At 44.5% G+C, this 22437-nt stretch overlaps 1 protein-coding gene across 1 annotated transcript in view; it reads left to right on the top strand.

The window, feature by feature from the left end:
- Positions 1-9285: 9285 nt before the first annotated feature.
- Positions 9286-22437, top strand: part of LOC311143694 (heparan sulfate glucosamine 3-O-sulfotransferase 4-like) — a gene marked incomplete at its 3' end in the record, with an annotated part of 94760 nt that continues 81608 nt past the window's right edge. Inside the window, exon 1 of the mRNA XM_084179566.1 lies at positions 9286-9946. Coding sequence (XP_084035692.1) covers positions 9348-9946 — 599 coding nt within the window. The 5' untranslated portion in view covers positions 9286-9347. The remainder of the gene's footprint in view (positions 9947-22437) is intronic.

Below are 22437 nucleotides of genomic sequence, written 5' to 3'. Positions count from 1 at the left end.
ATTAACGACTAGGTCAAAACATGAGATAATAAATAACTAACGACCAGCCCGCTTGGGTAGCTACTTCAGAATGCAAAAACAAACGTACTAATTAAAATAATATCTTTAATAAAAAAAAAGTATTAATATGTTTAGAAATATGTTGGCAACCGTTTTATAAAAGCATGCCCTCAGGCATTATTGCTTAAATAGTATTCTATCTTTGTGTTTAGAATAACTGTCTGGTCTTGTGGTTGTTAAAACAGTTTTTTCTTCATCACAAAATGTCACACTTCAATGATAAGAACTCAATATGTCCTGGGTAGAAAAGGGAAAAACTAAAGCTGAATCTTTATATATTTTCTCTCAACACAGTGGATAATCTCACCACCTCTGTCCATGTGTTATCCAACTCCTGTGGGCAGAATCATATTTCTTAGTTCGCTGTCTGAAAATGTGTATCTTCCCACTCGCCCGGTATACAAAGGCTCTATATGAAAAGGTACTGTATCTCTATACGCTTAGTGTTTGATGAATAGCACCTTGTACATCGCATGTCTTATCCATACTAAATACTTAAACAGGGAGCACAACGTTCTGTTTCCCTGGAAGTCAAAGGGAATTATGCTCATGGAATTCTGTAGCATATGATATGTAATGCTGTAAATCTTCGCACGAACGCATCTGCTCTGCTGAAGAAATAAAGCGTTCTGTGTCTCGTCATCAGGACCCTTCTAAGCCCTCTAAGGTCACAGAGATAATTCGGCTGTTAAAAATGGCTTAACACCGACTGCAAATGATCACTGCTAGAGAATGATAAAGCTGATGATCTCTGGTGTCGATTCTCTGGGTGGTTCAGGGCGATAAATCTTCCTCACCAGGAAAACATTTTTCACCTTGTAGTTCTAACATAACATGAGAAATGATAAAAAGGCATGGTGGAACTCACTATTTTATAGGACTCCTAGCCTGAGGTCCTGAAAGGGCCACAGATGCCCAATGAATCATACACCTCCATACATTGTGCAGCCCACTACTCCCCCTCTGCTGTGGCCTACTGAGGCTGTGTAAATGACGTAGACTGGAGAAGCACAGTGGAGTGGACATGGCTCAGTGCTCACTATCTGAGGGGGAAAACGAGACTGGCATGGTGTTTCTGATAAATAAGACACGTTCAGAGAGGATGGGAGTTGTCAGAGGCCATGCTCTGGAAGTTCACAGTGAAGCGCTTCATGGAGTTCTGAAAAAGGTCTGTTGGGAATATCGCCTGAAGAAAATATATATCTCAGTGCCCTTATACCATACATACTGTGATGCATAGATAAAGCATAGCCTCCAGACACTGGTGAATCTTTTAACTTCACACACACATACAAACAGTACAAATTCTGTAACATATGTAAACATGATATTGTACACACAAGCTGCTCAGTTGCTATTATCTCTCCTGCTACAAAGAGTCTTTGTAATAACAACACATGCATGAGACGTCTACTACACGCTCGTGATGGAAGATCATCTTTTTTGGTGTATAGCTAATTGTAACAGCCAATTATCCCATGTTTTCATTATACTGGCTTGTCAATTTGAGGGTCATATTCAGATTTTCATGCTGCGTATGGAGAAAGCGAACAAGCTGTGATTTCTTTTTTTTAGCAGAGTAGCATGCCAAGTTTTTGATATGCGTATTTGTTTATGTCTTGGAGAAATATTGTGAGTATGTATATTTTTAATTGGTAGTGGGGGTGGTGGCAGGCAGGCAGGCAGGCAGGGGAAGCTGGTTATATTCCGTTTTTCTGCTGCATGCTTGTTGTGCATGGCTGCTGCCTTTCACTCCAGCTTGCTGTATGTTCACCCTGATATGCACCCTCAGGCAGTATGGCTTTCATTATTTCCTTTGAAACTTTCATCTGAATTCTCAGAGGGATTAGCCCTCTTGATTCCTGACACAGTCAATGAAAAACAAGCCTCATACACTGGGAGGCTTACAGCCGGCAAAGCCATACTCAACCCTCCCGCCCTGTCTTCCCTGGACTGTGTATGTTGGAGCTGGGATGATTTACACAACAAGTGGATGCTCTTTTTCTCTGTTGTTGTGTTTCATGTCAAAGTTAGGGTCATCTTCATTTTTCACTGAAATTCATCAAAGCTTCAGAGCTCGAGGTTAATTCAGGGGAAAATATGAGCCATTTCCCATTTCATATGAAATAATGAATTTGAGTAAGTCATGATTTGTTGCATAGCAGGTCCAACCCTCACCCTATGTTATTGGTATATGAGTCAACTATCAATATGAAAATAATGAGGTTGATTGAAAGGATGGAATTGATGATGTTGAAGAAATAGATTTAGTAGAACTCACTCCAAATGTGACTTTAAATTAATGTAAGCCGATTGAATTGATCTCTAGTGAGAATTGAATGCAAGCAATTATCTGGAGGATTTGAATGTGAGTTATCGGAATCGACCCTTACTTATCCCTCATCTTTAGTATTCAATTCACATGTAGCTCTGAGCAACACTGTGCAATTGGTCTTTTGAGGACTGCCATGCCCCATTCTTCAATAATGAGTGGTGTGTAGCCATACAGGCTGCAGAGCACCTTGGAGAGCTGTATGTGAGATACACTGTTCACTTCATGTCTGCGAATAATAATTAGCCTATCTTACCTCCGGTGCTCCCAAACCAAGCATGTTCATTTAGAATGGACAGGGAACTATTATGACCTTCTGCGCCTGAAAGAATAATGTTAAGCCTTTTTATGTGGTAGTCTGGGGAAAATGTTGCAGTCCAGATTCCTACTGCTTTACGGAGAGTCGGTGGATTATTAAACAGTGTCTCTGAATCCTTTGGGGTTTTAAGTGCTGTGTGTTGTTGACACCCTCCCTCCTTCCAGTTCTCCTTTGTAGCTTATCTTTGTCAGCAGTTTTATTACTTTGCAATGTGCTACCAAGCAGGTGGAGCTAATCTATCTCTTTTGCCCTTCAGTTATGGTTTACTGTCCAGGGGACTGGACACAAGTGTCTCCAATAATCCCTTAATTAGGCAATGATGGACTGTTCATTTAGTATGCAAAGCTGCAAATCTGCCTCTCCACTGAGCGGGGAGTGCCTCTGCAGTGGTACGCCAGGCCAGCGCTAATGATCTTAGCAAGTGGCAGCAATCCATTGCAGCGCTGCAGCGAGGGCACATTAATCTTGCAGGTGATCTGGTTGATGAATGACCCCGGCCCAGAAGCCCTGGCAGATCCCGCCTTAATTATGCTGAGGGAGCCACACCTGGGAGGCAACGGGCCACACCGCACCGTGGGGATGTCTTGCAGATTCAGGGATGGCTGCCTGTCTGGGACTCAGAAGGAGTGGAGCCATCGCAGCAGCTTACAGGTTGTTCTCTTGTCACCATAGCCTACTGCTGGATGAGGAAGTAGAGGCTCCAAAGCACCCTGGGAGAGATGACAGTGTTTCCTGATGCCACCACTCCAGGGAGGAGATGATGTGTGGGACATGATCCCCAGGCGGTACTTAGTTTAAAGGGCAAATAGAAAGTCATCAATCCCAGACATATCACAATGATAGGTCATTAGAAGCCAAGTGATTTCGCAGGGTCTTCTCTCTGAATGTGAGACTCTTCGAAGGAGTTTTTATTTTATTTCTCGTGATATGGTTTCGAACGGTGCGGTGCATTTTCACTACTGCTCCAATGGCATTCCATTAATTCACAGTGCTCAGCAGGACAAGTGTTGCATCAGCTACACACCCAACGACCCCAAGACATATCAATAGTACCACAATGTATAAATACAGCATGAGAGAAAGAGAAGGAAATTATTTCATCTGACCAATTCCTGATTAACCTTATTTCTCTGAAAATGACTATAACCATTCCAAAATAGTCCATGCTAAGTGACTCATGTAGTGGATCAACAGACCAATTGAGTCTAAAGATCTCTGGCCCATTGTCTCTTTCAACATTCTTCTTGATCCTCTCTTGCTGTTTTACCAATGTGCAAGACCCTTAATACTGTAAAGGTCTGCTAGTGTTTAGGGACGGTATTATGCTTCTGTATCTCAAAGACAGATTGACCATACAGAATGTATTGCAAATTGCCATGAAGTATGTCAGGCAGAAACAACATGATAAAGTACAACCCATAGCATAGTCCTTAATGAAGCAAGAGCCGGGATAAAAGTTCTGCTCCCCAAGCACCTGCTGATGGTGGCCCTATGGTGATCCAGTGGGAGAGGCCTAATACATGTAACTGCCAAAATAAAGGAAACAGTTGAGTAAATGAGGAATACAAAGTATATTGAAAGCAGATGCTTCACACAGGTGTGGTTCCTGAGTTAATTAAGCAATTAAAATCCCATCATGCTTAGTTTGGCTACCATGGCTAGAAGAAGAGATATCAGTGACTTTGAAAGAGGGTTCTCAAAGGAGCATAGGGGGTTTTAAGTGTGTGTGTGTGTGTGTGTGTGTGTGTGTGTGTGCGCGTGCGCGCATATGCATGTACTTGTGTGTGTCTCAGACACCAGATCTCAACCCAATTGAACACTTATAGGAGCTTCTGGAGCGGTGCCTGAGACAGCATTTTCCACCACCATCAACAAAACTCCAAATTATGGAATTTCTCGTAGAACAATGGTGTCGCATCCCTCCAATAGAGTTCCAGACACTTGTAGAAACTATACCAAGGCCCATTGAAGCTAGTTCTGTCCCTATTAAGACGCTTTATGTAAGTGTTTCCTTTATTTTGGCAGTTACCTGTACATCTCAACTCTGGTGCTGCGTGAATATCAGACCCCCTCTGTCCTCCCTCTAAGTATGGTCTCTTGGTCTTCACTGGTTGCTATATCGAACATACAGTATGACCCATTCTGAGGTTATTGGATTATTTCGCCCAACAAACCCCACTGTGGATAATTTGTCCCTTTTCTTGCAGTCCTAGACAGTGATTTTTTATCAGGGCAAATTTGTGAAACCTCATTATCTTGTGTGTTTGGAATGAGGATCAATAGGGATTTATCCTTTGTTTTATTTATTACAGTGGAATCGAGGAAAATACCCATTGTCCATTTTCCAACTGCTTTCTATGTAGGATGTTGCCTTAAAAGTTAGTTTAATTTGACTTCTTTTTCATTTATCATATTTATGCCTTTAATTGTTCTGCCGGCTTCCGTGGGCTTTTGAAGCACAGAGAGGCCACTCTTATCCGGCCACAATCTTGGAGCCAACTGCTGCATTGCAAACATCCAACAAATTGATTTAATTGCATTCACATACAATAAAGTTGGGATCTAAAAGGTCAGCAGGAAATGATCCAAAGCCCACAGGAGGTTGTTTTAAGGGGCCAGCTGAATTTAATTCACATCCATCACTTATTATCATCTAATTAGTTCACAGAGTGGCAGGCTGGTCAACAATGGGGGAAAACAGCATTATCGATCACATAAAGGCCTGGTATCTATCACTTCACCTCTGCATTGACAGACTCCAGCCATTTCTAACCATGGGATGTCTATGTGGCTTCAGCAAAGTGTTCTGAGCATCTCACTGAAGTGATGCTTAGCCAGACATCATGTCTCTACAGCCTGCTGCTGTCATCCTCTTGTGACAGTTTACAATAAATACTGTGTTTACTGACATTAATTATTTATATCATTGATTGATTCCAATCGATTTAAGGCAAATCATTACTTTGATATTGGACATGGCTGCTATCATTGCATTGCTTTTGCATACTGTATCTGTGACTGTGTGACTATATAGTGCTCTTGTGGTGCACCACAGCAGCTCATTATGTCAGAGTAAGGCTAAACCACCTGTATCGTTGGGAAATTATATGAATTCCAGTAAGCTCATAATGACTTCAAACAATGATTTGCCACATTGATGAGTTGGGGTATTTTTCTCTAATGAATGCATAGATATAATTTGGTAAGACAGGCACTAAAAATGAACTGTTCATTTTGAAATATTGACTCCATTTCATGCAAACTTTGAAGAATGCAATCAAAGTTGATTTATTGCAATAATCCCTCCATAATCTTAAAACACAGACATTCTGAGACAGACTGTCTTCCTCCAGAAAAAGAAAAAGCAGCCAGGAGACAATGAGTCCTGGATATAGCGTCACAGTTATCCCCTTAGGCCAGGTCCAACTACCTCCACATTGTGCCAAAGTACTGTATAACTTTTCATACACATCTCCTGTTGACGCCAATACATGCATTATGCAAAAGTGATAATCTCAAGTTAGGTGTTATCAACCAGTTGTTATTGTGAGGACAGACGCTGGGAGACAGGAAGCAAGTACAGGGAGTGAACATTTAATGGAAAAAACAGACAGGAACAAAACACGGACAGCGTCTGGACAGGGGAAACTAAACAACATCAATGCTGACACAGGGATCAAACAGAGGAACAGACAGATATAGGGGAGGTAATGTACAAAGGGAAGGAGTCCAGCTGAGTCCAATGAGCGCTGATGTGCGTAACGATGGTGACAGGTGTGCGTAATGATGGGCAGCCTGGCGCCCTCGAGTGCCAGGGAGGGGGAGTGGGAGCAGGCGTGACAGTTATATATAATTATAACTTACCAACCTTCAATTACCAATAAACAATTATTATATTAACAGTTATTATAACTTCTAACCAACCAAATGTCACATATGTGTGGACTGCTGTGTGGACTGGAGGATCCCTGATACAGTACTTGAATGGCAGTGGAGATACTGGTAACTGCCAAAATAAAGAAAACACCAACATAAAGCGTCTTAATAGGGCGTTGGGCCACCACAAGCCAGAGCAGTTTTAATGCACCTTGGCATAGATTTGACAAGTTTCTGTAACTTTATTGGAGGGATGCGACACCATTCTTCCACAAGAAATTCCATAATTTGGTGTTTTGTTGAAGGTGGTGGAAAACGCTGTCTTAGGTGCTGCTCCAGAATCTCCAATAAGTGTTCAATTGGGTTGAGATCTGGTGATTGAGACGGCCATGGCATATGATTTACATAGTTTTCATGCTCATCAAACCATTCAGTGGCCACTCGTGCCCTGTGGATTGGGGCATTGTAATCCTATGGGTGCATAGCAATGGTACCCAAAATAATGGCCTGCCCAGCATTTTTATACATGACACTAAGCATGATGGGATGTTAATTGCTTAATTAACTCAGGAACCACACCTGTGCGGAAGCACCTGCTTTCAATATACTTTGTATCCCTCATTTACTCAAGTGTTTCCATTATTTTGGCAGTTACCTGTACATAACGTTACTATAATAAAACATACTGTATGCTGAAGTGGCTGTACAGTATGTACCACAACTGCTAAGAAAAAAGTACAAGGAAGGGTGTGATTTATCTGCCTTTCTCCGTGTCCTATTGGATTGTACAGCATTTCCTGTCCTGTGGGAGGCCATGGGTCTAATGCAAAAGAGCTGCACTTTGATTTTTTGTTCACTACTCCAGCATTATTGCGTTTTGCAATGTGCACCGTTTTGTCAATAAAATATCTTAAGTCTCACCTTTTTTCTTCTGTGCTCAGCCACTGTTTAATTTGCCAAACTACTGGTTACACGATCTTAGAGATGTGATGGGAAGAGAAATTTGGCCAAATAAGCATTCTCTCATACTTTTAGATGCTAAAACTTTAAGATGACCTCTGCCATTACGCTTTGAGAGCGATGAGCCCTCCATTTATTGTTGTCCAGGCATTGCTGTGGTGCAGATATTTCTGGTGTGTTTGAGGAGTATGATGAATGAGAGTTTCTAATAAAAGGAGACATTTCTCTGTGGCTCACAATCTAGAATCTCTTACTTTACCTCCCAAAAGGGCATACGTCAAATTTGTCAACATTTTTCAATTCAGGGAACAATACTGACTGTCACCTCGTGTAATACATGTGGTATAGATATGTTATCCCTACATAAGCATCTTCAATGCAAAATGCCTCAGTAAGGCTACACAGCCCAGTGTTGGTTCCAGCTCACTTGCAATGCACTCCCTAGCACTGTCGTGCCCCTCCTTTGTATCAGACCAACATGCATGAGAAGCAACAACCTCTTTGATATGAATTGGTGGAGTGAAACGAGGATTTTTATCACACATAATTCTCCAACCATCCATCCTACCTTGTGTAAAATCTCCCAAGATCACGGTTACTGAAATTCAACTATTGCACTGTTCCAGAGAACACCAGTAGGGAGCAGCCATGAGCTGCTTGTAGAATCATTATTTAGTAGTAGTAGTAGTAGTAGAATAATAATAATAATAATAATTATTATTATTATTATTATTAGTTTTATTATTATTATTATTATAATTACACATTTTATTCAGTAAATAATTTGAGGCAATTCAGATATAGCCTACATTAGTTTAGCAAATTAACTTTAATATGTCTTCTCTACTGGGTTAAGTGTATACAGGGCAATACACCGCTTTCTAGGTTTCCCTACTCACCCTTACATTCATTCAGCAATATCTTTGCTGACCATAAGGCATAGAAAAAAGAGAGGAGGAATAGTCATCCCGCCTTCCCAATGCCATCTCAGTGCTATCTGGCTGTCGTATCTGACGTCTCATTGGGTTTCCTATACTCTGGCACGGATTGCGAAAAGTGGGTGTTCACTTACTGAGCTTGTGGTGCTCCTACTAATATTATAGTGCTTCGGTTCCGGTGAGCTCACACAGTTGATGCGCACATCGTATCTACCAATCAACAGAAGGCATTAGGACAGCAAGCAACATTCCTGGCCACTGAGAGAGAGGAGTCAATGAATATTTATGCAAAGGTTGCTCACTTTCTACTGCACAAAGTTAGCAGTGAGAGGACCAATGTGTGGCAGTTTTTTCAACCTTGTTGGGAAGAGCCTCCGGATTTGTAATTGGCCGTTTTGAATCTACTGTGGTGCTTGTCAGTGTATCGGGATGAAGACGTGCTTTGCACGCTACTTCAAACACTTTGCCGTTCCCTGTTTTATTTTCCAGTAAAATGCCAAGACTTCGTCCATCACACTCTGCCCATTTCAAACCAGGCTGCTCATTTGGAAGGACGCCAGACCGCAGGCTTTCTAATCTGCAAATTCAGGCCAATAAATTGTGACATTGCCTGCCAGCGTTGGAATAAGAAATCGATAGGCTACTCAAAAAAAGGGACGCGATATTCTTTCGGAATTTTAAAGATCTATTTCCTCTATCCTTATAACCATGCGAATTGGGGGTATGCTGGAGTGGTTCAGCTACTCTCATTTTCAAATGGAGCAGTGCTGATAGTGACAGATTATTGTTGTTGAGTGTCCATGCAAGACTTGGGGTGGAAACATGTCTGGCCACTTCTTTGAGAGGATCACTGCTATCAGAGATGGCATTTTGGTCCAGCACTTCGGTTTTTACCTCTAAAGTGCCCCGGAAAATTTTATTCATGTTCACCCTCTCCCTTTCTGTCACCTACTTGTTCTATAGCTTGATGAGCTGTTACAACTCGTTACAGTTCCCCTTGCAAGAGAACTACGTGTACCAAGGGAGGCTGGTGACAGAGGAGACAACTTTCGTGACATTAAGGGAGAAACTTTATTCCACTTCACCCCAGGGCTATTTGGACGAGGAGCTGATAGAGGTGACTGCTGCCGCCGAGCAAACGGTTGCAATTTCCACTGTCAAAGATAATGTGGAGACCGAACAAAGAACATTAGATTGGGTTAGGAATCAGGCGGCTCCAACTAAAGCTGCCGCTCTGGAAAGGCAGCACCAGGAATTCAGCACCACGGACAACGAACTCCGGGTGAACTGCACCTCGGATTATGGGGTGAAAAAATTACCCCAAGCCATTATAATTGGGGTGAAGAAAGGAGGTACCAGGGCTCTGCTCGAAGCTTTGAGGGTCCATCCCGACATCAGAGCCGTTGGGAATGAGCCACATTTCTTCGACAGGAACTACGAGAAAGGGCTGGATTGGTACAGGTGCGCGCATCCACTCTCACTTCACCCTATCTGGTTCAGAGGTCTCACTACCCCACATAACATAAACCATGTGTTGGTAGTCTCTATTAGTTGATATATTAGATACATTTGATTATCTCTAATAATAATAATAATAATAATAATAATAAGTAGGCCTATACCACTGTATCAATGCCATTATTCATGATAATCATAATCATAATACAAATAACAACTCTGCTTAAAAATAGCCTACCTATTAGATGGGTATCTGCCAAGGTAATTCTGCTTAAACATGTCTCTAGTCTAGGAAAATATCCCCCACTTGTTTTACATCCAACAATACAAAATGAGAGCTAGACTGATTTCGATGATAAGTTAAAATATGAACATCACTTAGAAACCACACCTAGAACAAAGTAGCCTTTATGCAGCATACATCTATATCTTGCTTCTGAAGTACAGTGAACCTAGTTTTACAATAATATACCATGTTTTATCATAGTATGAATTTATATGAATATAGCATACACCAATAGCCAAACTATTCAGTCAATCAGGTGTTCATGGGAGTGAATTTATTGGAACAATGTATTCCATTGCGCTTTTGCTTATTCAGATCCCCCCTAAAGTTGTGGCATTACCTTTCTATAGTGTTTAGAACTGCCCCTGTGCAACAGGTCTGGTACCTAAGCAGTGTACTCTGGGTTCGGGTAGTGATGTTGAGTTAGTATTCATACTGTACCATGTTCTAATGGTGTCCCAAATATAGACAATCTTGCCTCATTTCGACAAAATTTATTTCCTTGTGTATTTTTATCTGATACTAGCTAGTTCCCAACTATGGAATATTGAGTTTATTTAGCAAATGCTGTGTAATGTCCACCAGAGCTGAAACCAAATGCATGTAGCTAAAGGCATATTAAAGTCCATCTATCTAAAGGCCATATTGCCAGCCTTTTGCTATACGATTGCATGGGGGTAGAGAGATCATCATTTTGATCTGCTAATCCAGATGTGTCTTTACTGATCCTGAGTGTTGTGCCATCCATGTCTTCTCACATGCAATACATTCAAGGTAAAGATTCTCCCAGTCAGGTTCATCACCCAGTCATGTCTTTTATTTGTTTTCCAACACTGCACATCTCACTTCCTCCTTTGTGATTTTTTTCTGTTTTTTAAAAGAAAAACAATCATGGCATTGAACCACGGTCTGTTTGAGGGTTCTTCTGTCCCTCTGTTTGGCAGTGACACTCGCTCAATAAAGCGCCAGCATCTAGCAAGATGACGATGGTCTGACCGACCAGGGGAATGCTGGATTTCAAATGGACTCAGTGAGCAGAGAATGAAAATGAAGCCAGCCAGTAGTACACAGAGTCCCTGACTGTGCCTGTGCCCAGAGGGATGAGGTGCTGTGGCTGTGAACCCAGTCTAGTACAGTGGCTCTGGGCTTTGGGTATACAGAGGACCATCTGTTTCAACTCATTGCAGTGTGGATGGGAGCTATGCTCTCCTCTCCTCGGCTGTTGGCTGTTCATTTAGCCCGTGTTAATGTGAGACGTTTCATTACACTTATGGTGTCAGGCTCATTAGATGACAAGATGACAGGCTTACATAAATAACACCAAAGTGTGCTTGTGTGTTTTAGTGCCCCTGAGCCAACCAAATCCCTTAAGCGCTCTTAACATTTATTTCCGCGTTTCGTCCTCTGAGTAATGTTAACCTCAGGATGACGTATGCAGAAATGTAAGTATTGGGTAGCGTTGTTTTTTACACCCATGGGGACGATATAGCAATGTGGCTGTTCAGTCTGCCAAATGTGAACAGTGTTGTAGTGTGACAAGGAAAAAAAAGGTTACACTCAGCTATGTGATCTGCTCACGTCCCGATGCTACAGACAATTCATGTCATTTTTGTGGATATTTGCTGTTTAAAAAATATACTACATTACATCTGTATGCAGGCTTACTGTGTAGGCTGTGTGCCTGATCATGACCATTTAACGTTAGCTTAGGAGGTTGAGTCCAATAATGTCATCAAATGCTCTGAATCAATTTGGTTGTGCAGCGGTGACCCATTTCACACTTTGTGATGGTTTGGAGTGTTAGACACTGGCAGAGGATGAATGTGGTACCGTTGTAAAATATTTAGAAGAAGCCAGTACAAATGCACAGCCTGAAGAGGTGTGCACTGAGAGAGCTATTCTGTGCTTGCCACAGTTATACAGTGCTTCAGAATCCCGGTATGCATACAGAATTCATCTTGTAGAAATATCAAATGAAAACATATTTTTATACCCCATCCACTGGGCATATATTTCACAAGGAGTAAGTTAATCTTCTTGTTCTTGAAATATGATGCAGCACCTTGGTGACACAATGTTTAAAAGGCTTGTCGGGGAGGACCTCATGCCTTGTTAAACTCCTTACCGCTTTTGAAAATAAGCTATAGTCTTTATTGAGTAAGTCATTCTTTCTGGGTGTAATAATAAAGCTATACCATCGTTAGAAGAATCCCGCCGCTGCCTGGAAGCCTATCTTGTGCTGCAAAACAACAGACGATTCATTGAGCTGGTATTTATGAACAACTCTATTGCTTGTAATACAATTGATTTTCCAGGAAGATTATTTGGGTTGTTCTACTGTGCTGCAGATCATATTGTGTGAGCTGTCAATGAAATGCAAGGCTCTGAAGCGGCTCTGAGGTCTCCGAGACCCTTATCATTGTGTTGGGAGAATGACACCTTGACCTTGTAAGCGATTAAAGCTGAGGCAATGTGACTGTAAATCTTTTAAGCTGTTTTGTAACTTTGCAAGGCTATGGCCCTGTGTTGCACAATGTGACAAACAATAATGTTAAATTACAGTGGTGCTTATAAAGTGCAGCACAGTGTTCTGAAAGTGTTTTCCTTCCCCAAGCTATTTCACCTGAGGTGGAGGCTTTTTTCCATCTTGGTTGCTGCCTGCTGGCTTTTATATGAGGTGGCCTTTAAAAAAGATGCCAAAGAATCAGCCTTGCCATCACCAAGGACTTTCTCTCTTTGTGTGAGTTGTAATACATTCTGATCAATATGGAGCTACACAGCTCTGAAGCCCACACAGTGCAGGCTCTACACTCCGCCAAGGCCATGTAATGAAGTGCTCTCATTCTTTTATCTACTTTTTCATCGAGGCTCTCTTGTTTCCCACTGAATGGTGGAAAAAGCTTAAGGAAAGAATTTCCACGTTGCTGCTTCTTCTTTTTCTGTAAATATGAAATGCTAGTAGTGTAGAGACCATGTCAGAGCACCATGTCTTTGCACTGCTGCAGGCCCGTGGGGGACTCTGAGGAGAATAACATGAATTCCAGCCCCAGCTTTATCCGCACCCTTCAGTGTAGTAAGACAGGACCCTCTGACAGGAAGTGTGTGTCGGAGACAGCGATCTACTGCTGAGAGTAGCATCAGAGAGTCTAAATTCTGCGTTTATCCCTTGTTTACCCCTGCACTCCCACCTCAGCATGCGACTCCACAGCTCAGCTCCCTGACTCTTGCCACCAGACTAGGGGCCCGTGACTCCAGTCAGCGGGAGATGGGATGGAGGGAGGTGGGCCAGATCCCTGAGCAGCAGGCTGGAGACCATCCCTCCATCTTCCAGCTGGGCCTGTGTTGCTGCTGCTGTCCTCCGCTCCTCCCCGGCAAGCCGGAATCTGCCTATGCCTGATAAGGTGCCGCCAAGGCTCGCAAGGACGCACCTCTGGGTACTGGGATGCCAACGCGGCAGTCGTGGAATTCAACTTTTTAATTAGCAGCATGCCCCAGTGCCTGTCAAGAGAGTGGACTGCTGCAGTCAGGTCGGTCTCAACATTCACCTCCCCTTTTCCACTTGATTCAACTCCCAAGCACCACAGAGCCCAGAGATTCCACCAGCGTCCACAACAGAAACATAATGATTTCCCGTTCCACCGCCTTTGACTGGATGCAGACATGGCACAGCGCTATGACACAGACAGCAGAAAGCCTTTGTGTCATCTCTGTCTGGCTGTTAAACGTGATTATATGAAGGAGAATAATCAGAACCTTCAGATTGCTGCACCACCAATTACTGTCAGTCTGGATAAATATGGATATTGGATCACACTTAAATAACCTAATGTAACCCACTCTGTAGCAAGTTCCTACAACCGTGAATGGCAGGTTTGTGTAGCCATTTACTCTTGTGTATAATCACATGCACGATACCTGTTACACGGTAGCTAGCTAAATATCCTCTAGCTAGATATTTAGGTGTGTAAAGCTACCGTGTGTGTATGTATCTCTAAAGTCGTGGTCAAAAGTTTTGAGAATGACACAAATATTAATTTTCACAAAGTCTGCTGCTTCAGTTTTTATGATGGCAATTTGCATATACTCCAGAATGTTATGAAGAGTGATCAGATGAATTGCAATTAATTGCAAAGTCCCTCTTTGCCATGAAAATGAACTTAATCCCCAAAAAACATTTCCACTGCATTTCAGCCCTGCCACAAAAGGACCAGCTGACATCATGTCAGTGATTCTCTCGTTAACACAGGTGAGAGTGTTGACGAGGACAAGGCTGGTGTCACGATCGTCTATAAAGGGAGCAGACCAATACGCAGCGCGTTGAGTGAACATGATGACTTTAATAAAGAAAGCACGTAACTACAAAACAAAAGACGATAGTGAAGTCCAACAGTGACAAAATACTGAACCTGGAACAAAAACCCACAACCCTCATGAGAACACAAATAGTTTAAATATGGCTCCCAATCAGAGATAACGAGCCGACAGCTGACACTCGTTACCTCCGATTGGGAGTCACACGACACCACAATCAACTCACCCAAAACACAACCAACCGAATACACCCTCTACAACAAACCCCACAACAAAACCCAACAAAACAAATACACCCTGGCTCAAATACAAAAGTCCCGGAGCCAGAGTGTCACAGTACCCCCCCCTAAAGGTGCGCACTCCGGGCGCACCAGCATACAGTCTAGGGGAGGGTCTGGGTGGGCGTCTGTCCACGGTGGCGGTTCTGGCCCTGGTCGTGGTCCCCACCCCACCTTAGTCACCACCCGCTTCCCTAGCCTCCTCCACATGACCCCCACCGGATTAAGGGGCAGCACCGGACTAAGAGGCAGCACCGGACTAAGGGGCAGCACCGGACTAAGGGGCAGCACCGGACTAAGGGGCAGCACCAGACTAAGGGGCAGCACCGGACTAAGGGGCAGCACCGGACTGAATGGCAGATCCTGGCTGGCTGGCTCTGGCGGATCCTGGCTGGACGGCTCATGGCTGGCTGACGGATCTGGCTGCTCATGGCTGGCTGACGGATCTGGCTGCTCATGGCTGGCTGACGGATCTGGCTGCTCATGGCAGGCTGACGGATCTGGCTGCTCATGGCTGGCTGACGGATCTGGCTGCTCATGGCAGGCTGACGGATCTGGCTGCTCATGGCTGGCGGAAGGCTCTGGCTGATCCTGTCTGGCGGAAGGCTCTGGCTGATCCTGTCTGGCGGAAGGCTCTGGCTGATCCTGTCTGGCGGAAGGCTCTGGCTGATCCTGTCTGGCGGAAGGCTCTGGCTGATCCTGTCTGGCGGAAGGCTCTGGCTGATCCTGTCTGGCGGAAGGCTTTAGCGGCTCCGGTCTGGCGGACGGCTCTGAAGGCTCATGGCAGACGGGCGGCTTATGCAGCGCTTGGCAGACGGACAGTTCAGACGGCGTTGGGCAGACAGGCAGTTCAGGCGCCTTTGGGCAGACGGGCAGTTCAAGCGCCGTTGGGCAGACGGGCAGCTCAGGCGCCGTTGGGCAGACGGGCAGTTCAGGCGCCGTTGGGCAGACGGTCAGTTCAGGCGCCGTTGGGCAGACGGCAGACTCTGGCCGGCCGAGACGCACTATAGGCCTGGTGCGTGGTGCCGGAACTGGTGGTCCCGGGCTGAGGACACGCATCTCAGGGCTAGTGCGGGGAGAAGGAACAGGGCATGCTGGACCCTGGGGACGCACATAAGGCCTAGTGCGTGGTGCCGGAACTGGTGGTCCCGGGCTGAGGACACGCATCTCAGGGCTAGTGCGGGGAGCAGGAACAGGCCGGGCTGGGCTGGCGACGCACACCGTAGACTTGGTGCGGGTGGCAGGAACAGGCCGGGTCGGGCTGGCGACGCGCACCGTAGACTTGGTGCGGGTGGCAGGAACAGGCCGGACCGGGCTGGCGACGCACACCGTAGACTTGGTGCGGGTGGCAGGAACAGGCCGGACCGGGCTGGCGACGCGCACCGTAGACTTGGTGCGGGTGGCAGGAACAGGCCGGGTCGGGCTGGCGACGCGCACCGTAGACTTGGTGCGAGTGGCAGGAACAGGCCGGGTCGGGCTGGCGACGTACACCGTAGGCTTAGTACGTGTGGCAGGAACAGGCCGGACCGGGCTGGCGACGCACACCGTGGGCTTGAGGCGTGGAGTAGGAACAGGCCGGACCGGGCTGGCGACGCACACCGTGGGCTTGATGCGTGGAGTAGGAACAGGCCGGTCCGTACTGGGAACACACACCACTGGCTTTAACTGGGGATCAGGAACGGGCCGGACCGGACTGGTAACACACATCAGTCTTTCACGCCGTGCCGCAACAACTTCCCTTCCTCTACTCGCCAATGGCTCCCGTAATCCGATAGCCTTCTCTCCACATCTCCCTGTGGCAGCCTCCTGCTGCCCAACCGCCCAAGCCATGTGCCCCCCCCCGAAAACTTTTTGGGGTTGCCTCACGTCCTTCCAACGATGACCCTGCTGACGCCGTTGCTCCTCTCTCGCCAGGGCCTTGATCTTCCCCCAAGGTCCCTTGCCCCCGAGCATGTCCTCCCAGGACCACGATTTGCCCACCTGGGCCATCGCCAGCCTCTCGATCTCCTTACCAGGCGCCTCCTCCCATGTCCAGTCTCTTTGCTCCCGGACACGCTGCTTGGTCCTTTGATGGTGGGTTTTTCTGTCACGATCGCCTATAAAGGGAGCAGACCAATACGCAGCGCGTTGAGTGAACATGATGACTTTAATAAAGAAAGCACGTAACTACAAAACAAAAGACGATAGTGAAGTCCAACAGTGACAAAATACTGAACCTGGAACAAAAACCCACAACCCTCATGAGAACACAAATAGTTTAAATATGGCTCCCAATCAGAGATAACGAGCCGACAGCTGACACTCGTTACCTCCGATTGGGAGTCACACGACACCACAATCAACTCACCCAAAACACAACCAACCGAATACACCCTCTACAACAAACCCCACAACAAAACCCAACAAAACAAATACACCCTGGCTCAAATACAAAAGTCCCGGAGCCAGAGTGTCACAGCTGGAGATCACTCTGTCATGCTGATTGAGTTAGAATAACAGACTGGAAGCTTTAAAAGGAGGGTGGTGCTTGAAATCATTGTTCTTCCTCTGTTAACCATGGTTACCTGCAAGGAAACACGTGCCGTCATCATTGCTTTGCACAAAAAGGGCTTCACAGGCAAGGATATTGCTGCTAGTAAGATTGCACCTAAATCAATCATTTATCGGATCATCAAGAACTTCAAGGAGAGAGGTTCAATTGTTGTGAAGAAGGCTTCAGGGCGCCCAGCAAGCGCAAGGACCGTCTCCTAAAGTTGATTCAGCTGCGGGATCGGGGCACCACCAGTGCAGAGCATGCTCAGGAATAGCAGCAGGCAGGTGTGAGTGCATATGCACGCACAGTGAGGCGAAGACTTTTGGAGGATGGCCTGGTGTCAAGAAGGGCAGCGAGGAAGCCACTTATCTCCAGGAAAAACATCAGGGACAGACTGATATTCTGCAAAAGGTACAGGGATTGGACTGCTGAGGACTGGGGTAAAGTCATTTTCTCTGATGAATCTCCTTTCCGATTGTTTGGGGCATCCGGAAAAAAAGCTTGTCTAGAGAAGACAAGGTGAGCGCTACCATCAGTCCTGTGTCATGCCAACAGTAAAGCATCCTGAGACCATTCATGTGTGGGGTTGCTTCTCAGCCAAGGGAGTGGGCTCACTCACAATTTTGCCTAAGAACACAGCCATGAATAAAGAATGGTACCAACACATCATCCGAGAGCAACTTCTCCCAACCATCTAAGAACAGTTTGGTGACGAACAATGCCTTTTCCAGCATGATGGAGCACCTTGCCATAAGGCAAAAGTGATAACTAAGTGGCTCGGGAACAAAACATAGACATTTTGGGTCCATGGCCAGGAAACTCCCCAGACCTTAATCCAATTGAGAACTTGTGGTCAATCCTCAAGAGGCGGGTGGACAAACAAAACCCCACAAATTCTGACAAACTCCAAGCGTTGATTATGCAAGAATGGGCTGCCATCAGTCAGGATGTGGCCCAGAAGTTAATTGACAGCATGCCAGGGCGGATTGCAGAGGTCTTGAAAAAGAAGGGTCAACACTGCAAATATTGACTCTTTGCATAAACTTAATGTAATATAAAAAGCCTTTGACACTTATGGAATGCTTGTAATTATACTTCAGTATACCATAGTAACATCTGACAAAAATATCTAAAAACACTGAAGCAGCAAACTTTGTGAAGACCAATACTTGTGTCATTCTCAAAACTTTTGACCACGACTGTACAGTGGAACTGTGGGAATAATTCACAACACTTTATCTTTCCAGTTCAACCATATCAACAGCTATTATCAAAATAAGTCTAGTCATGAACACCATCCACACAGCATTGCGCTGCCTAGGAACATTGTTTTTCTTTCTGTAATGGAATCAGTGTTTTGTGTTGGGAGAATGTGGACTCAGTTAGTTTTGTGTTACTCCAGGGTCAGCCTTGGGGGTCTTAGTCTATTTATATTGTATAAGAATTATGAATAGAAGTAATACTGCTGCATCCTTTGTGGCTTTGAGAGAGGAACAATCTCTCTGGCAGTGGGTTAGTGCAGACAATTTCATTCTACTTGCTATTTCACATGCAATACCTTACCCTCTCTCTTTGACATTCATTTCATATTCCGTGCCGTAGACAAAGCAACAACCAAACACCTAAAGTGATCATTCTCCAATTCCAGTAAAGTTTACTTTACTTGAGCTTAGAATTTAATTTGCTGATTCAATTTGCCAACACAATGAATTGGCAGTGGGGCATGGTTGCCATCAAGGCTCAGCCTCCCTTTAGGTTTGTGTCTGTCAAAATAGAACTGGATGGAATTGTACTCCATTCCATCGCCAATGGGAAAACAGGGAATTCTTAGACCCCTATTTCAGTTCCATGTCATAGATGGATTGCCTGAAAATGACAGCCCCAGTCTCGCCTGTTAAATGATTTATTTTGGACCAAAAATAAAGTATAAGCCCAAGTCATTTTAAGCTTGAAAGGATTCCTATCTCCCAGGGATTATTTACTTGCTGCAGAATTGCCATGATGTGCATCTAGTCAGAAGGAACAATGATTCCATTCGGCAGAATGCTGCTTTACAACCATCTTTAAATCTCTCTGAATAAGACTTCCTTTTGGGACAAATAAGCATGTCAATCATATTCCAAGATTCCAATTTTCCTTTTGCCTCTCCTGGAGCACTTGGTGCTGTGCATGCATGCTCCTTATCAGTTGTGAGGGATGCAGTCTCATGACACAAACCCAAAAGCAAGCTGATGCATTGGTTCAGTCAGAGCAGGGTTCTCTCTGACAGGGCTGGCCATGGAGCTAAGACATCACGCAAGGGCTGTTGGGAGCATGTTTCAAATATGTGGCCAGGACCTGACATGTACTCCAGGAGTGTGTTAAACAGAGATGTGGGGAGAGTGGAGAACATAACTTCTCCCGCCACGCTCCACCAGTAGCATTATTCCGCCTGCATGCCCATGACATGTTACACACAGAGCGTATTCATAGGAAATACATCAGCTGGGCCGTATCAACATGCAGGAATTATCTTGAGATATAGTCTAGGATGGGATGGTGTTATGGACATGGAAAGCAATTGTCTTTTTTTTTCAAGGCTCGCCAAAGAACAGGGCAGAATGAAAAGGCAGTTCTAGCTATATAAATATATGGGGGTCCTGTGAGCCCACATGCACCTCGCATCACTGACGCCATCCACAGCTCACAACAATCTTGACAGGCTTAATTCAATTATGGCAGCGCGATGTGCTGAGACTCCGGAGGTGTGAGCTAATTCCTCTGTTTCCACCCCTGAGTCACTGTCACAAACAAAGACCAACACATTCATTGGCTTCCAGGAGCTTGTTTGCTGTGATTGTCCCATTGCCTTTGAAGTTTCTCATCGCTTTATGTTGTTTATTTATTCATGCTCTTTCTTTGCCTGAAATCACCATGGGGTATTCCGCTATAATATTTTAGCACAGTGTGAAACAATGAAGGAGCTGAGTATTAGACGTGTAAACTACGCACAACACAGTCCTTACATTGAGATGGTATTCTGATTCAGAGGTGTTGGGTTAAATGTGGAAGACACATTTCAGTTGAATGCATTCAGTTGTACATCTAACTAGGTATCCCCCTTTTCCTTTCCTTTCTGTGTTGATTGGGATTTTCAAGTTGAACATCTTCATTGGGTGTTCTGTTTATAGAAACCCTTTTATAAGTATTTAGGTTCTCAAGTTTCAACCATATGTATCAAGAATACTTTATTAATCAGTCCTTCACCATGAGAATGCTGTCCTCTATCCTCTGTATAGGCTGGTGGAAGTGATTTGTATATAGAGGCTGCGGCATTGTGCCAAGCTCCTTTGAGACTTGGACTAAGCCGATGAAATGCAAAAGGTTGCTTTTAGGGATTATGCTAATTACTAATTGGTGTATCAGAAGGTGATTGTTTTTCCTGGATTATTTGGATCATTGGCATTAGAGATTTAGGGGCAAGTTGACGTGCTCTGCCTGTTTAATGGGGTCATTAGCTCCTCTCAACCATGTGAAGCCAACTCTTAGCTAATGTGGCTGATAGTTTTTCTTTATGCCTTTAACATGCTCAGCCACACACACATGTGCAGGGCGACACATGAGGAAATGTGTTTCAGTGAAATCATGTTAAAGATGATTGTGTGTTTAAAAGAAAAGTGACATATCCTATAATCCTTAATGTATGGGGGTATGTACAAAGGGATACACAGTCAGACATCACAGATACAATCATGTGTTTCCCATGGTCTTGTTTTTCTCTAAATATCCCATAGATGTCAAACTGTAGTTACAGTATAGTCACAAGATATGGTTCAGAGCAGGAAAAAAGAGAGGAGTGAAAACATGCCATCCCATACCCAGGGCTGTAGCAGGATTAGACTATTTCTTTTTGTCTGAGGTTTATCTTTAGATATGTAAGCTACACTCGGTTATTCACCCCGTTCATTTTCAGTATGCCTGGGATGACTCTGCTCACGGTCGCCTTCCACTCCCATCGACCTCCCGTTTGTTTCACATTTGCACAACTCGAGGAGGGAGAATGTTAAGTATTTAAATAAGCATGCATTTACCTTCAGACACCTGCAGAACATATTGGGCTTGTGCTGTATTGCAAAACAGGCTATTTTAATTGATCTCTGTGATGAACAATGAGGACAGGCCTCCCTGTCTTTGGAGTCAAGGTCACTTTGGCATCACAATCCTATACCGAGTCCCTTGTTTTTTTTTATGAAGGGACAACTTACCATGAAAGCGCATCTGGGCAGAGGTGAGAAGGTAACAGTGCTGTAACTAATGGGTTTATTTAATTTCATTTACTGGCTGTGGCCCCCAGATCATTGGAGGCATGCTGGCCACAGTGAGATTGAGGTTGCAGTGGGAAAGAAAGAAAGATTAACCCTCTTTTCAAGAGGGCAAATTTCACTCTCATGTCATGCTGGATTTTTTTGCCGAGATAGCAGGCCAGTATAAATCTGCAGAACTAAATGAATATAGGTTTGCGGTGAAATGGGCCTCTCAAGCTTATTTCGTACAAGCCACCTAAATAACGTCACACTGGGGGCATGCTCGCTTGGCTGGGGAATCGGTCATAAATGAAAGCTTTGTCAACATGTCCTCTGATCGATGCAATGGAGCATTTGCAATAACAATTGCTTGTTGATTCTAAACATAGACGTGCCAACGGAAGGTCAATTGGGCATATCTAACCCGACTAAAGTTTATTTGGGGGGATAGTCGTGAAGGCTAGTATTTTTCCAAATGATTATAGGTATGTCATTCTGTAGAACAGCTTGGTAGGGTTGTTGCTGTCATCATTAACACAGGCTTTTAGCTAAATATTATATTTGATGCCATTGTTGTAGTCACATGTCTCTCCGTATCTGTTTCTGGCCACATTGTCTCCAATTAACAGTCTCACAATTTTCTGATGCAATCTGTGGAATATAAATGAAGCAATCCCAGCAGCCCCTGGCTCTGCTTGGTCTCAGCCTCACGCTGAATCACTCGCTCTTAGATCTGTTTAGTAATAAACCCACTTTTTACAGGACTAAACACGTACTCACTGCACCTTGGGTAAACTCAACAA

This window comes from Coregonus lavaretus (assembly GCF_964263955.1).
Source record: "Coregonus lavaretus genome assembly, chromosome: 2".
Classification (NCBI taxonomy): Eukaryota; Metazoa; Chordata; class Actinopteri; order Salmoniformes; family Salmonidae; genus Coregonus; species Coregonus lavaretus.
Note: the sequence above shows the minus strand (reverse complement) of the source record. Positions and strands in the feature narration are given on the sequence as shown.